The following is a 15,788-nucleotide window of genomic DNA, read 5'->3' on the forward strand; positions in this document are numbered from 1 at the left end:
TATATAAATGATTTGGATGAGGGAACCAAATGTAATATTTGAAAGTTTGCTGACAACACAAAACTAGGTGGGATTGAGAGTTGTGAGGAGGATGCCAAGATGCTGCAAGGCGATTTAGATAGGTTGAAAGAGTGGGCAAACACATGGCAGATACAGTATAACGTGGATAAATGTGCAGTTATCTACTTTGGTAGGAGAAACACAAGGACAAAGTATTATTTAAATTGTGATGGCTTGGGAAGTGTCGATGTACAAAGGGACCTGGGTGTCCTTCTCCACCAGTCATTGAAAGTAAATATGCAGGTGCAGCAAGCAGTTAGGAAGCCAAATGGTATGTTGGCCTTCATTGCAAGAGGATTTGAGTACAGGAGCAAGGATGTCTTACTACAGTTATACAGGGCCTTGGTGAGACCGCACCTGGAGTATTGTGTGCAGTTTTTGTCTCCTTACCTAAGAAAGGATATACTTGCCATAGAGGGAGTGCAGCGAAGGTTCACCAGACCGATTCCTGGGATGGCAGGACTATCGTATGAGGAGAGATTGGGTCGACTAGGCTTGTATTCACGAGAGCTTAGAAGATTGAGAGGGGATCTCGTTGAAACATATAAAATTCTGACTGGGTTGGATAGACTGGATGCGGGGAGGATGTTTCCCCTGGCTGGGAAGTCTAGAACAAGGAGGTCTCAGGATACGGGGTAGGAAATTTAGGACCGAGACGAGGAGAAATGTTTTCACTTAGAGGGTGGTGAACCTGTGGAATTCTCTACCACAGAAGGCTGTGGAGACCAAGTCACTGAATATATTTAAGAGGGAGATGGATAGATTTCTAGAAACAAAATGCATCAAAGTGTATGAGGAAAAGCGGGAATATGGTGTTGGGATAAAGGATCAGCCATGATCATATTGAATGGTGGTGCAGACTCGAAGGGCCGAATGGCCTCCGACTGCTCCTATTTTCTATGTTTCTATAGATGAACGGCCTCGCCCTGGTGTGACTGCGACAATGCATTTCCAGCTTACATGGTTGGGTTCAGTTCAGCACACTCTGTGCGCAGAGTGAGAATAAAATTAATGAGCTGCTGATTTTCTCTGCTTGTCACTGGACCTTTTGTGCTGGCCCAATAGGGTGACCCCCGGGCTGGCCCAATAGGGTGACCCCGGGCTGGCCCAATAGGGTGACCCTGGACTGGCCCAATAGGGTGACCCCGGACTGGCCCAATAGGGTGACCCCGGGCTGGCCCAATAGGGTGACCCCGGGCTGGCCCAATAGGGTGAGCCTGTGCTGGCCCAATAGGGTGAGCCCGGACTGGCCCAATAGGGTGAGCCCGGACTGGCCCAATAGGGTGAGCCTGGGCCCATGGTCACCAGACAAAAATCAGCGCAACAAGGCTCACTTTCAGGGGTCACTGACCTGGGCACAAACAGCTGTCCAATCAAACTGACAGACACCCTGAAGCTCCGCCCACCCTTTGTTCCTGCCCGAAGGCCACGCATGCACCGCGAGACCCACCCTGACCCAGATGGCGGCCGGTGACTCTGCACCCCCACCGCCCTAACCAAGCTGGCAGCCGCTGAGCCTGCTCCTCCTGCCCAAGAACAGCGGCCGGTGAGCCCACTCCTGTACCACCCTGACAGCCGCTGAGCCCGTTCCCCCGGGCGCTCACCGACCGGGCCTGGAAGCGAGGGGCAAACACGGGGCCTGCGGACTGTGATTCGGGGCCTGGGGCCGAGCCCGGATGTTGCGGAGTATCTTCTCGCGGGCCGGGGCCGCACTCGGTGAGTGTGAAGCCTGTGTACCCCCCCCCCCGAGGTTTAGTAACCCGCTCCCGCCGCCCATCTCTCACCCGCAGCCCGCCCCACCGCGCATGCTCAGCTCACACTGCCCGGGTGATTGACGGCAGCTCCCGACCAATAGGAAGAGCAAGGGCGGGGCTTGCGGTCCCCAGTGGGCGGGGCTGAGCCTGGGTGTGCGGGGTTTGCGGGTCCAGTGGGCGGGAAAGCCTGGGTGGGCGGGGTTGAGTCTGGGTGGGCGGGGCTTGCGCCCCCCCAATGGGCGGGGCTGAGCCCGGGTGTTGCCGCCACTGAACAGACTGACCGATCTGAGCGGCGCCACAAGATCAACCCCTGGGACCGCAGCAGCTTCTTACCCCCGGGGCGCAGGCCCTCAACGAGCTGCTAACCGCTGGCCCTTCCCGTGCCTGCCCCCAACCAAGCCTTGAACCACCTGTCACCAAGGGCGCTACCAAGCACGAAGCCTGCGGCCAACACCTCGCCGTAGGCAGTTAGGCCCATACAGCAGTCCCTGGTCTCCAGTCATCCTGGACCCCCTTGCCACTGGACCAAGACCTCGCTCAGCTAAGCCCGTGTGGTAGTAAGTGTGCAACGATCACCCCACATTAAAAAAATTCACGCACAGGCATCTTCCACTTGGTTAACATGAAGTTCGGGACCTGGAACGTCAGGACTCTCATGGACAACTCCAACAGCAACAACCAGAACGCAGCACCGCCATAGTTGCCCGGGAACTTAGTTGCTTTGACATCGGCATCGCAGCCCTAAGCGAGACCAGGCGGGCAGGGGAAGGCCAGCTCAAGGAACAAGGTGGAGGCTACACCTTCTTCTGGAAAGGGAAACCAGAGGCAAAACACCACCTCCACGGGCTCAGCTTCGCCATCAAAGACGAGCTGGTCGAACGCCTCAAAGACTCCCTCTGCGAGACAAACGAACGCGTCATGACTCACCCTGTCCCGGAACCAGTGCGCCACAGTCATCAGTGCTGGCTCCCCAACACTCGATGCAACAGATGAGGCCAAAGAGGGTTTTTACTCTAACCTCGAAAAATCCCTGACCCGCGTCCCTGCGGGCGACAAACTGATCCTCCCTCGGTGACTTCAATGCCAGGGTCGGCAAGGACACAGCCCTCTGGGGAGGCGTGATTGGCAGAGAGGGGGCTAGGGAAAGTCAACTCCAGTGGTACCCTACTCCTGACAAAATGCCATGCTTCACCTCACAGTTGATAAGCTCCCCGCTGGAGTGGAACTAAACTACAGAACCAGTGGGAACCTGTTCAACCTTCGCCATCAGTGAGCACAGAGCTGGGGCTGGAATCTGGGAGAGGGGCCACAGTGAGCACAGAGCTGGGGCTGGAATCTGGGAGAGGGGCCACAGTGAGCACAGAGCTGGGGCTGGAATCTGGGAGAGGGGCCACAGAGAGCACAGAGCTGGGACTGGAATCTGGGAGAGGGGCCACAGTGAGCACAGAGCTGGGGCTGGAATCTGGGAGAGAGGACACAGTGAGCACAGAGCTGGGGCTGGAATCTGGGAGAGGGGCCACCATGAGCAGCCTTTCAAAGTGCCAGAGGGACAGCAGCTTCACTGCACAAGCTTATTTAAATACAAATTTCCTGCAGTGTCAGACACAGCCTCGGTCACTCTGCAAAAACTCTGAAATGTTTAATAATAAAATAAGGGAGTCAAAAGGTGAGAGTGAGTCGCCTTCTTGAATCGCTGCAGTCCGTGTCGTGAAGGTGCTCCCACAGTGCTGATAGGGAGGGAGTTCCAAGATTTTGACCCAGCGACTATGAAGGAACGGCTGATATATTTCCAAGTCAGGATGCTTGTTTCAAGAGCGGCAGTTGGTGAGAGGCGGGAGCAGTGTCGGAGCGGCCTATAAAAGGCGTACTTGTGCAGCTACAGCGGGAGAGAAAGCAAAAAAGTAGTAGAAAGGAATCAAAAGGTGATGTCACAGCCAATGGGGTAAGTGATTGGCTGGTGATTGGTGAGTAGCTTTTCTTTTTATTTTTATATCAGTAAGTAAACTGTAACATTGTTATTACCAATTTAAGGGTATCTAAGGGTTAAGGCATGGCGGGAGAGCTCGGTCACGTGATATGCTCCTCCTGTACCATGTGGGAACTCAGGGACACTTCCAGTGTCCCTGACAACTACGTGTGTGAGAAGTGTATCCACCTCCATCTCCTGACGGACCGCGTTGCGGAATTGGAGCTGAGGGTGGATTCACTCTGGAGCATCCACGATGCTGAGAATGACATAAGTGGCACGTGTAGTGAGTTGGTCTTACCGCATGAGAATGATCCACAGCCAGCTAGGGAATGGAAGACCAGCAGGAAGAGTAGTACAAAGAAGGTAGTGCAGGGGTCCCATCTGGTCATCCCCCTGCAAAACAGATACACTGCTTTGAGTGCTGTTGAGGGAGATGAGTCATCAGGGGAGAGCAGCAGCAGCCAAGTTCATGGCACCGTGGCTGGCTCTGTTGTACAGGAGGGCATAAAAAAAAAAAGAGTGGGAGAGCAATAGTGATAGGGGATTCAATCATAAGAGGAATAGATAGGTGTTTCTGCGGCCGCAATCGAGACTCCAGGATGGTATGTTGCCTCCCTGGTGCAAGGGTCAAGGATGTCTCCGAGCGAGTGCAGGACATTCGAAAAAGGGAGGGAGAACAGCCAGTTGTCGTGGTGCACATTGGTACCAACGACATAGGTAAAAAAAAAAGGGATGAGGTCCTACGAGACGAATTTAAGGAGCTAGGAGCTAAATTAAAAAGTCGGACCTCAAAAGTAGTAATCTCGGGATTGCTACCAGTGCCACGTGCTAGTCAGAGTAGGAATCGCAAGATAGCGCAGATGAATACGTGGCTTGAGCAGTGGTGCAGCAGGGAGGGATTCAAATTCATGGGGCATTGGAACAGGTTCTGGGGGAGGTGGGATCAGTACAAACCGGACGGTCTGCACTTGGGCAGGACCGGAACCAATGTCCTAGGGGGAGTGTTTGCTAGTGCTGTCGGTGAGGAGTTAAACTAATATGGCAGGGGGATGGGAACCAATACAGGGAGACAGAGGGAAACAAAAAGGAGACAAAAACAAAAGACAGAAAAGAGATGAGTAAAAGTGGAGGGCAGAGAAACCAAAGGCAAGAAACAAAAAGGGCCACTGAATATAAAAGGGCTGTAGGAGGGGTCAAAACTAAAAATCATGGTTTAAAAACTAGGATGAAAACACTCGACCTAAATGCATGCAGCATTCGAAATAAAGTAAATGAGTTGACGGCACAAATCATTACAAATGGGTATGATTTGGTGACCATGACAGAAACATGGTTGCAAGGTGGCCAAGACTGGGAATTAAACATACAGGGGTATCTGACGATTCAGAAAGATAGGCAAGAAGGGAAAGGAGGTGGGGTAGCTCTGTTAATAAAAGATGATATCAGGGCGGTTGTGAGAGATGATATTGGCTCCAATGAACAAAATGTTGAATCATTGTGGGTGGAGATTAGGGATAGTAAGGGGAAAAAGTCACTGGTCGGCGTAGTTTATAGGCCCCCAAATAATAACTTCACGGTGGGGCGGACAATAATCAAGGGAATAATGGAGGCATGTGAAAAAGGAACGGCAGTAGTCATGGGGGATTTTAACCTACATATCGATTGGTCAAATCAAATCGCACGGGGTCGCCTGGAGGAGGAATTCATAGAATGCATACGGGATTGTTTCTTAGAACAGTATGTTACAGAACCTACAAGGGAGAAAGCCATCTTAGATCTGGTCCTGTGTAATGAGACAGGAAAAATAAACGATCTCCTCGTAAAAGATCCTCTCGGAATGAGTGATCACAATATGGTTGAATTTGTAATACAGATTGAGGATGAGGAAGTTGTGTCAGAAACGAGCGTACTATGCTTAAACAAAGGGGACTACAGTGGGATGAGGGCAGAGTTGGCTAAAGTAGACTGGAAACAAGGACTAAACGGTGGCACAATTGAGGAACAGTGGAGGACTTTTAAGGAGCTCTTTCATAGTGCGCAACAAAAATATATTCCAGTGAAAAAGAAGGGCAGCAAGAGAAGGGATAACCAGCCGTGGATGACCAAGGAAATAAAGGAAAGTATCAAATCAAAGACCAATGCGTATAAGGTGGCCAAGGTTAGTGGGAAACTAGAGGATTGGGAAAATTTTAAGCAACAGCAAAGAATGACTAAAAAAGCAATAAAGAAAGGGAAGATAGATTACGAAGGTAAACTTGCGCAAAACATAAAAACAGATAGTAAAAGCTTTTACAGATATATAAAATGGAAAAGAGTGACTAAAGTAAATGTTGGTCCCTTAGAAGATGAAAAGGGGGATTTAATAATGGGAAATGTGGAAATGGCTGAGACCTTAAACAATTATTTTGCTTCCGTCTTCACAGTGGAAGACACAAAAACCATGGCAGAAATTGCAGACACAGGAATGTGGGAAGGGAGAACCTTGAGACAATCACTATCACTCGGAGGGTCGTGCTGGACAGGCTAATGGAACTCAAGGTAGACAAGTCCCCTGGTCCTGATGAAATGCATACCAGGGTATTAAAAGAGATGGCGGAAGTTATAGCAGATGCATTCGTTATAATCTACCAAAATTCTCTGGACTCTGGGGAGGTACCAGCGGATTGGAAAGCAGCTAATGTAATGCCTCTGTTTAAAAAAGGGGGCAGGCAAAAGGCAGGTAACTATAGGCCGGTTAGTTTAACATCTGTAGTGGGGAAAAAGCTTGAAACTATCATTAAGGAAGAAATAGCGGGACATCTAGATAGGAATAGTGCAATCAAGCAGACGCAGCATGGATTCATGAAGGGGAAATCATGTTTAACTAATTTACTGGAATTCTTTGAGGATATAACGAGCATGGTGGATAGAGGTGTACCGATGGATGTGGTGTATTTAGATTTCCAAAAGGCATTCGATAAGGTGCCACACAAAAGGTTACTGCAGAAGATAAAGGTACGCGGAGTCAAAGGAAATGTATTAGCATGGATAGAGAATTGGCTGGCGAACAGAAAGCAGAGAGTCGGGATAAATGGGTCCTTTTCCGGTTGGAAATCAGTGGTTAGTGGTGTGCCACAGGGATCAGTGCTGGGACCACAACTGTTTACAATATACATAGATGACCGAGAAGTGGGGACAGAGTGTACTGCAACAAAATTTGCAGATGACACTAAGATTAGTGGGAAAGCGGGTTGTGTAGAGGACTCAGAGAGGCTGCAAGGAGATTTAGATAGGTTAAGCGAATGGGCTAAGGTTTGGCAGATGGAATACAATGTCGGAAAGTGTGGGGAAAAAAAAACAGTAAAAGGGAATATTATTTGAATGGGGAGAAATTACAACATGCTGTGGTGCAGAGGGACCTGGGGGTCCTTGTACATGAATCCCAAAAGGTTAGTTTGCAGGTACAGCAGGTAATTAGGAAGGCAAATGGAATGTTGGCCTTCATTGCGAGAGGGATGGAGTACAAAAGCAGGGAGGTCTTGCTGCAACTGTATAAGGTATTGGTGAGGCCACACCTGGAGTACTGCGTGCAGTTTTGGTCACCTTACTTAAAGAAGGATATACTAGCTTTGGAAGGGGTACAGAGACGATTCACTAGGCTGATTCCGGAGATGAAGGGATTACCTTATGATGATAGATTGAGTAGACTGGGTCTTTACTCGTTGGAGTTCAGAAGGATGAGGGGTGATCTTATAGAAACATTTAAAATAATGAAAAGGATAGACAACATAGAGGCAGAGAGGTTGTTTCCACTGGTCAGGGAGACTAGAACTAGGTGGCACAGCCTCAAAATATGGAGGAGCCAATTTAAAACCGAGTTGAGAAAGAATTTCTTCTCCCAGAGGGTTGTGAATCTGTGGAATTCTCTGCCCAAGGAAGCAGTTGAGGCTAGCTCATTGAATGTTTTCAAGTCAAAGATAGATATATTTTTTAACCAATAAGGGAATTAAGGGTTACGGGGAGAGGGCGGGTAAGTGGAGCTGAGTCCACGGCCAGATCAGCCATGATCTTATTGAATGGCGGAGCAGGCTCGAGGGGCTAGATGGCCTACTCCTGTTCCTAATTCTTATGTTCTTAAAACCATCAGGTGATGAAGTTTAAAAAGACATTCCTGACCAGAGATTGCTGGGTGTTGACACTCGGTACTCACTAGGATAGAATGTTCCATTCCCCGGTCACGGACACCCAGCACCTCGATGACAGCAGGAATTCACAGAACAATGGCAATATAACTTAGAGCAGATAAAGTTAAGTGGAGATGTGATAGAGGTATTCAGAATTATGAGGGGTTTTGATCATTTTTATTTGTATAGCACCTTTAACGTAGTAAAACATTCCAAGATGCTTCACAGCAGTGTTACAAGTCAAAACAGCTAAGTTTGACACATAGAAAATAGGTGCAGGAGTAGGCCATTCGGCCCTTCGAGCCTGCACCGCCATTCAAGGAGTTCATGGCTGAACATGGAACTTCAGTACCCCCTTCCTGCTTTCTCGCCATACCCCTTGATCCCCCCTAGTAGTAAGGACTACATCTAACTCCCTTTTGAATATATTTAGTGAATTGGCCTCAACAACTTTCTGTGGTAGAGAATTCCACAGGTTCACCACTCTCTGGGTGAAGAAGTTTCTCCTCATCTCGGTCCTAAATGGCTTACCCCTTATCCTTAAGGCTGTGACACCGAGCCACAAAAGAAGAAATTAAGGCAGGTGGCCAAAAGCTTGGTCAAAGAGGTAGGTTTTAAGGAGCATTTTAAAAGGAGGAAAGAGAGGTAGAGAGGCGGAGAGGGTTAGGGAGGGAATTCCAGAGTTCGGGGCCCAGGCAGCTGAAGCCATGGTGACCGATGGTTGAGCAGTTATAATGAGGGATGTTCAAGAGGGCAGAATTTGAGGAGCGCAGACATCTTATGGGATTGTGAGGCTGAAAAAGATTACAGAGATAGGGAGGGGCCAGGCCATCGAGTGATTTGTAAACAAGAATGAGAATTTTGAAATCGAGGCATTTAACCGGGAGCCGATGTAGGTCAGAAAGCGCAGGGGTGATGGGTGATCAATTAGGACATGGGCAACCGAGTTTTGGATGACCTCAAGTTTACGCAGTGTAGAATGAGAGAGACCAGCCAGGAGTGCGTTGGAGTAGTCAAGTCCAGCGGTAACAAAGGCCTGAATGAGGGTTCCAGCAGCAGATATTGAGCAAACAAGGAGAAATTGTTGTCACTGACAGGAGGGTCAGTAACAGGAGGACACAGATTTGGGATAATTGGTAAAATAATCCAGAGGGGGAATGAGGAGACAGTTTTATACTCTGCAAAAGTTTTGTGATCTGGAATGCACTGCCTGAATGGGTGGTGGAAGCAGATTCAATAGTCACTTTCACAAGGCAATTGGATATATTGTTGAAAGCAGAAATGTTTTGGACTAGGGGGCACAGCCTCAAAATACGGGGGAGCCAATTTAAAACCGAGTTGAGAAGGAATTTCTTCTCCCAGAGGGTTGTGAATCTGTGGAATTCTCTGCCCAAGGAAGCAGTTGAGGCTAGCTCATTGAATGTATTCAAGTGACAGATAGATAGATTTTTAACCAATAAGGGAATTAAGGGTTACGGGGAGCGGGCGGGTAAGTGGAGCTGAGTCCACGGCCAGATCAGCCATGATCTTGTTAAATGGCGGAGCAGGCTCGAGGGGCTAGATGGCCTACTCCTGTTCCTAATTCTTATGTTGTGTGTGGAAAGAGCAGGGGAGTGGGACTAATTGCGTGGCCAGCAGCAGAATGTGCCGAAAGCCATTCTACTGTGCTCTATGATTCCGTAACATCAGCTTCTCTCTGTACGCTAATCCAGCCCAGTTATTGGGGGCTCTTAAAACTAACAAGCCCCAGTTGCCTGTATTAACATGGTCCATTCCTGGATGTGATTAAAGGCATCGGAATCAGTCGGATTGAACCACCGCAGTCAAAACATGCACGCTCTGGTGTGTCAGCGGGTGGGATACACCAGGGAGTCCCTTCCCATACACTGAGATTGACTCTCATGATCAGGAGTCCCAGGGTATCAGGTACCAGATAATCAAGCTCACAAGAACACAAGTTGTCTTTCAAGGCTTTATTAAAAGCGCTCCGTGACACAGATCGGGTGATAATTCCCTCAGTCTGGAGAATAGAAGTACAGTGGATTCACGCGTGATCTTCTCGAGTCTGTTCCATCTGACAACGGCTTAAGTGGCCTGTTCGTATACACAAGCTTGGTTACCGCTCAGGAAATGAGATCGTTTGGACCCATCTGTTGACCGCCTCCTGAACACCTGCTAATTGGGGGAATTTAGTCCATCTGTGACCAGACTAAAACCACAAGCCCGTCTGGTTATCACACCAATAACCGTGAGGTTATTGTTAGATTCACACCCAGACGTTGGGCCTTTACTTGCCTGGCACTTCATTCCATAACACGGGTCCAGGGGCTCAGTAATGGTTCATTCATCAGACAGAGACAAAGTACAACACACTGGTCAGCTTAACAGAATCTCATCATATTTATGGGGCCATAAATATAAGATGGTCACTAATAAATCCAGTAGGGAATTCTGGAGAAATGTCTCTACGCAGAGTGGTGAGAACGTGAAACTTGTCACCGCAAGGAGTAGTTGAGGTGAAAAGCATTGATCCACTTAAGGGGAAACCATGTGGGGGAAAAAGGAATGGGAAGAAATGCTGACAGGGTTAACTGAAGTAGAGTGAAAGGAGGCGCGTGTGGAACATAAACACCGGCGTGGACCAGTTGGGTCGAATGGCCTGTGTCTGTGCTGTACATTCTATGTAACACCATGAACAGTCAAACAAAGGGAGTCATCAGTACAACAGTCTTAAAGATTAAACAGCAGTACAAGAAATCATCATTCATCCGTTCTATGTTCATGTTGCCCCAGTTTTCTGCAGGGCCTTCTGCTACAGAACAGTGTGAACCCGCTGGTGTGATAGCAGGTCGGAGGACCGACCGAATCCCTTCCCACACTCGGAGCAGGTGAACGGTCTCTCCCCAGTGTGCACTCGCTGGTGTCCCTTCAGACCCCCGGAGCTTCTGAAGCTCGTCCCACAGTCAGAACACTTGAAGGGTCTCTCGTCAGTGTGGATTCTCTGGTGTGTCAGCAGGTTGGATGACTGAGTGAATCCCTTCCCACACACAGAGCAGGTGAAGGGTCTCTCCCCGGTGTGCACTCGCTGGTGTCCCTTCAGATCACCGAAGCGTTTAAAGCTCAACCCACAAACAGAACATGTAAACGGCCTCTCGTCAGTGTGAACTCGCTGGTGTGTCAGCAGGTTGGAGGAGCAAGCAAATCCTTTCCCACACACGGAGCAGGTGAACTTTCTCTCCCCAGTGTGAACAAGCTGGTGTCCCTTCAGATCCCGGGAGCTTCTGAAGCTCATCCCACAGTCAGAACACTTGAAGGGTCTCTCATCAGTGTGAACTCGCTGGTGTGTCAGCAGGTTGGATGACTGAGTGAATCCCTTCCCACACACAGAGCAGGTGAACGGCCTCTTCCCAGTGTGAACTCGCTGGTGGGTCAGCAGGGTGGATGAATCACTGAATCCCTTCCCACACTCGGAGCAGGTGAACGGCCTCTCCCCAGTGTGAACCCGCTGGTGGGTCAGCAGGCGGGATGAACAAGTGAATCCCTTCCCGCACTCGGAGCAACTGAACGGCCTCTCCCCAGTGTGAACTCGCTGGTGTCTAATCAGCTCCTGGGAACTTTTAAAGCTCTTCCCACAGTCAGAACATTTAAACGGCCTCTCATCAGTGTGAACCCGCTGGTGTGTCAGCAGATTGGAGGAGCAAGCAAATCCTTTCCCACACACGGAGCAGGTGAACGGCCTCTCCCTAGTGTGCACTCGCTGGTGTCCCTTCAGATCCACAGAGCTTTTAAAGCTCTTCCCACAGTCAGAACATGTAAACGGTCTCTCGTCAGTGTGAGTTCTCTGGTGTGTGCGTAGGTTAGATGACTGACTGAAACCCTTCCCACATAAGGAGCAGGTGAATGGCTTCTCCCCAGTGTGAGCTCGCTGATGTGTCCGCAGGCTGGATGAATCACTGAATCCCTTCCCACACTCAGAGCAGATGAATGGCCTCTCCCCAGTGTGCGCTCGCTGGTGGGTCCGCAGGTTGGATTTCTGAGTGAATCCCTTCCCACACACGGAGCAGGTGAACGGACTGTCCCTGGTCTGACTGCGCCGATGAACTTCCGACACAGACGGGGAACTGAATCCCTTCCCGCCGGCCCCACCGTTACCCGGTGTCTCCCCGGTGTGACGGTGCACGTGTCTCGCCGGGTCGGGCGATCGGCTGAATCCGGGCCCACACACGGAGCACGTGTGCGGTTTGTCCGCGCTGCGATCGCTGCCCTCTCCTTCCATGTGCAAAGGCCGATGGTATTCCGGCCCTGATGAATCGAGCGACTCTTGTCAGACTCTTGACGTGATGTTTGGGTCTGAGCTTCCCGTCTGCAAATGCTCCACTTCTGACGCCCTGTAAAACGAGTTTAGAAAGGGGTAAGAGGGAGAATGTTGTCTCATGTTCCCCTTTTCCCAGCCCAGGGGCAGTGAAGCTGATTTTCAGGCCCAACTACTGCACAGGTTGGTTGAAAGGACCAACCGTAATGGCGTCTGCAATACCCGCAAAGCCCCCGCGCTCCAACCGCCGCACTAAGTTGTCGCTGACACCGCGCATGCGTCACATGGCCCCGCCCTCTCCTGCTCCACAGACACCCGGCTCCACCGGTCCGCACTGCGCATGCTCAGGACACACACCCTGGGTCCTGTCAATCATCCCTGCGCCTGCGCACTGGGCCCAAGCTACAGGCTCTCGCACAGGGCTTTCTTTGCGACCCCGAGCTTCCGGTCACCTGTCACTTTAATTCTCTGCCGCATTCCCACTCTGACCTCTCTGTCCTTGGCCTCTTGCACTGATCCAATGAAGCTTGATGTCAGCTGGAGGAACGGCACCTCATCTTTCAATGGAGGTACTCCCCAGCCTTCGGGACTCAACATCGAGCTCAACAAGTTCCAATAATGACCTCTGCCTCAATTTTTTCCTGACGGCACCTGTTGACGACTCTGCCATTCCCATTTCCAACATTTAATTCCTCCCGCCTTCCAACCCATCGCAGCATTTCCAGCATGACAAATAGAAAACGCTGGAAATGCTCAGCAGGCCAAGCACCCGCTGTGGAGAGCGAAACAGAGTTAATGGTTCAGCTCTGTGACCTTTCATCAGAACTGGAAAACGTTAAGAGATGTAACAGATTTCAACCAGGCACAGAGGCAGGGAAAGAGGGGAGGGGAGGAAAGAACAAAAGGTACGGTCTGTGATCGGGTGAAAGGCAGGAGCGGTTAAATGCTTTTTAATCTCTCTCCTAGCTCCCTAAAAGCTGCCTATAGGACCTCATCCCTCTTTCTGCCTATGTCATTGGTACCAATATTCATAGCTAGGGGATTTGAGTGTAGGAGCAGGGAGGTCTTACTGCAGTTGTACAGGGCCTCGGTGAGACCGCACCTGGAATATTGTGTTCAGTTTTGATCTCCTAATCTGAGGAAGGACGTTCTTGCTATTGAGGGAGTGCAGCGAAGGTTCACCAGACTGATTCCTGGGATGGCTCGACTGACATACGAGGAGAGACTGGATCAACTGGGCCTTTATACACTGGAGTTTAGAAGGATGACAGAGGATCTCATAGAAACGTATAAGATTCTGATGGGACTGGACAGGTTAGATGCAGGAAGAATGTTCCCGCTGTTGGGGAAGTCCAGAACCAGGGGATACAGTCTTAGGATAAGGGGTAGGCCACTTAGGACTGAGATGAGGAGAAACTTCTTCACTCAGAGAGTTGTTGATTCCAGTTCATTGGATATATTCAAGAGGGAGTTAGATATGGCCCTTACGGCTAAAGGGATCAAGGGGTATGGAGAGAAAGCAGGAAAGGGGTACTGAGGTGAATGATCAGCCATGATCTTATTGAATGGTGGTGCAGGCTCGAAGGGCCGAATGGCCTACTCCTGCACCTATTTTCTATGTTTAATATGGTCCACGACTTCTAGCCTATATGGTTCACCCTGCCCCCTCAGAATGTTCTGCAGCCACTCAGTGACCATGACACCAGGGAGACAACATACCATCCTGGAGTCAGATCTGTGGCTGCAGAAACACCTGCATGCTCCCCCAACTATCGAATCCCCTACCACTATTGCTCTCCCAGTCTTTACCCCCCCCTCCCCCCAAACACCGCCCCCTCGTACAGCTGAGCCATCCGTGGTAGCGCGGACTTGGTTCTGGCTGCACTCCCCTGAAGAACAGAATACTGGTCGGAGAGCGAGATGGACTCCTGCACTACCTGACTAGTTCTCCTTTTCTGTCTGGCAGTCACTCATTTCCACTCCAGGGACTACAACATATAAATCTATGTTGACACTCCAGAGCAATGCTGCACGGTCGGAGGTGCTTTTTTTCGGACGAGACATTAAACTTTCAGGTGGACGTAAAAAGATCCATGGCACTATTTCGAAGAAGAGCAGGGGAGTTATCCCCAGTGTTCTGGCCAATATTTATCTCTCAATCAACATAACAAAAACAGATTATCTGGCTATTATCACATTGATTGTGGGAGCTTGCTGTGCGCAAATTGGCTGCCACATTTCCCACATTACAACAGTGACTACACTTCAAAAGTACTTAATTGGATGTAAAGCGCTTTGAGATATCCGGTGATCGTGAAAGGCGTTATATAAGTCTTTATTTTTTTCTGACTACGCACCTTCAATACTGTGCTCCCGATATAACTTTTTTCCTCAACCGAGGATTCCCATCTACCGTGGTGAACATGGCCCTCAATCTTGTCCATTCCATATCCCGCCCCTTCCCCCTCCCTCCCAGAACCATGACAGGGTTACCCTCGTTCTCACCTTTCACCCCATCAGCCTCCACATTCTCGGCCATTTCCGTCACTCCCAGTGTGATCCCACCACCAAACACATCTTCCCCTCCCCTCCCCGCATTCCGAAGGGACCACTCCATCCACGACACCCTGGTCCACTCCTCAGCACCTTCCCGTGCAAGCGCAGGAGATGCAACACCTGCCCTTTCACCTCCTCCCTTTCCACCATCCAGGGCCCCAAACACTCCTTCCAGGTGAAACAACAATTTCGTTATACTGTATTCACTGCTCACGATGGAGAGACCAAATGCAGATTGAGCGATCGCTTTGCGAAACGACTCCCTTCAGTCCGTAAGGATGACTCCGAGCTTCCGGTCATGTGTCACTTTAATTCTCAGCCCGACTCTTACCTCGGTATCCTACACTGTTCCTCGCGCTTACGTGGAGTTTCACTGGAACACTTTGCAGCCTTCCGGACTCAACATCGAGTTCAACAATTTCACACCATAACCTCTGCCCCTATTGTTTCACATGGCAGCTGTTGGTGATTCGTCCATTCCCATTTGAATATTTAAGCACTCCTGCCTTCCACCGGATCACAGGCCGTCCCTTTTGTTCTTTCCTCCCCCCCCCCCCACCTTTCCCTACTTCTGCACCTGGTTAAAATCTGTTACAGCTCTAACTTTTCCAGTTCTGACCAAGGATTCCAGACCTGAAACATTAATTCTGTTTCTCTATCCACAGAGACTGCCTGACCTGCTGAGCATTTTCTGTGTTTAATGCTGAAATTACTGTCACAGGGTGGAGGATAGGGAGAGATTAAATGCTGCAAATTGGAATGGCAGAATCACCAACTGGGCCCTGTCGATCATCCTCCACTGCGCCTGCGCACTGGGCCCTGTCGATCATCCTCCACTGCGCCTGCGCACTGGGCCCTGTCGATCATCTGCGCCTGCGCACTGGGCCCTGTCGATCATCCACCACTGCGCCTGCGCACTAGGGCCTGTCTAACGTCCTCCACTGCGCCTGCGCACTGGGTCCTGTCAATTATCC

The 15,788-nt window shown here is 50.1% G+C and overlaps 1 protein-coding gene across 1 annotated transcript in view; it reads right to left on the bottom strand.

Moving 5' to 3' along the window:
• Positions 1-15,343, bottom strand: part of LOC139274175 (zinc finger protein 721-like) — a 141,721-nt gene extending 126,378 nt beyond the window's left edge. The window contains exons 1-2 of the mRNA XM_070891212.1: positions 15,146-15,343; positions 10,763-12,334 (exon numbers count right to left, since the gene is read on the bottom strand). Of these exons, the coding sequence (XP_070747313.1) occupies positions 10,763-12,222 (1,460 nt within the window). The 5' untranslated portion in view covers positions 12,223-12,334; positions 15,146-15,343. The remainder of the gene's footprint in view (positions 1-10,762; positions 12,335-15,145) is intronic.
• Positions 15,344-15,788: the final 445 nt, after the last annotated feature.

This window comes from Pristiophorus japonicus, chromosome 9 (assembly GCF_044704955.1).
Source record: "Pristiophorus japonicus isolate sPriJap1 chromosome 9, sPriJap1.hap1, whole genome shotgun sequence".
NCBI lineage: Eukaryota > Metazoa > Chordata > Chondrichthyes > Pristiophoridae > Pristiophorus > Pristiophorus japonicus.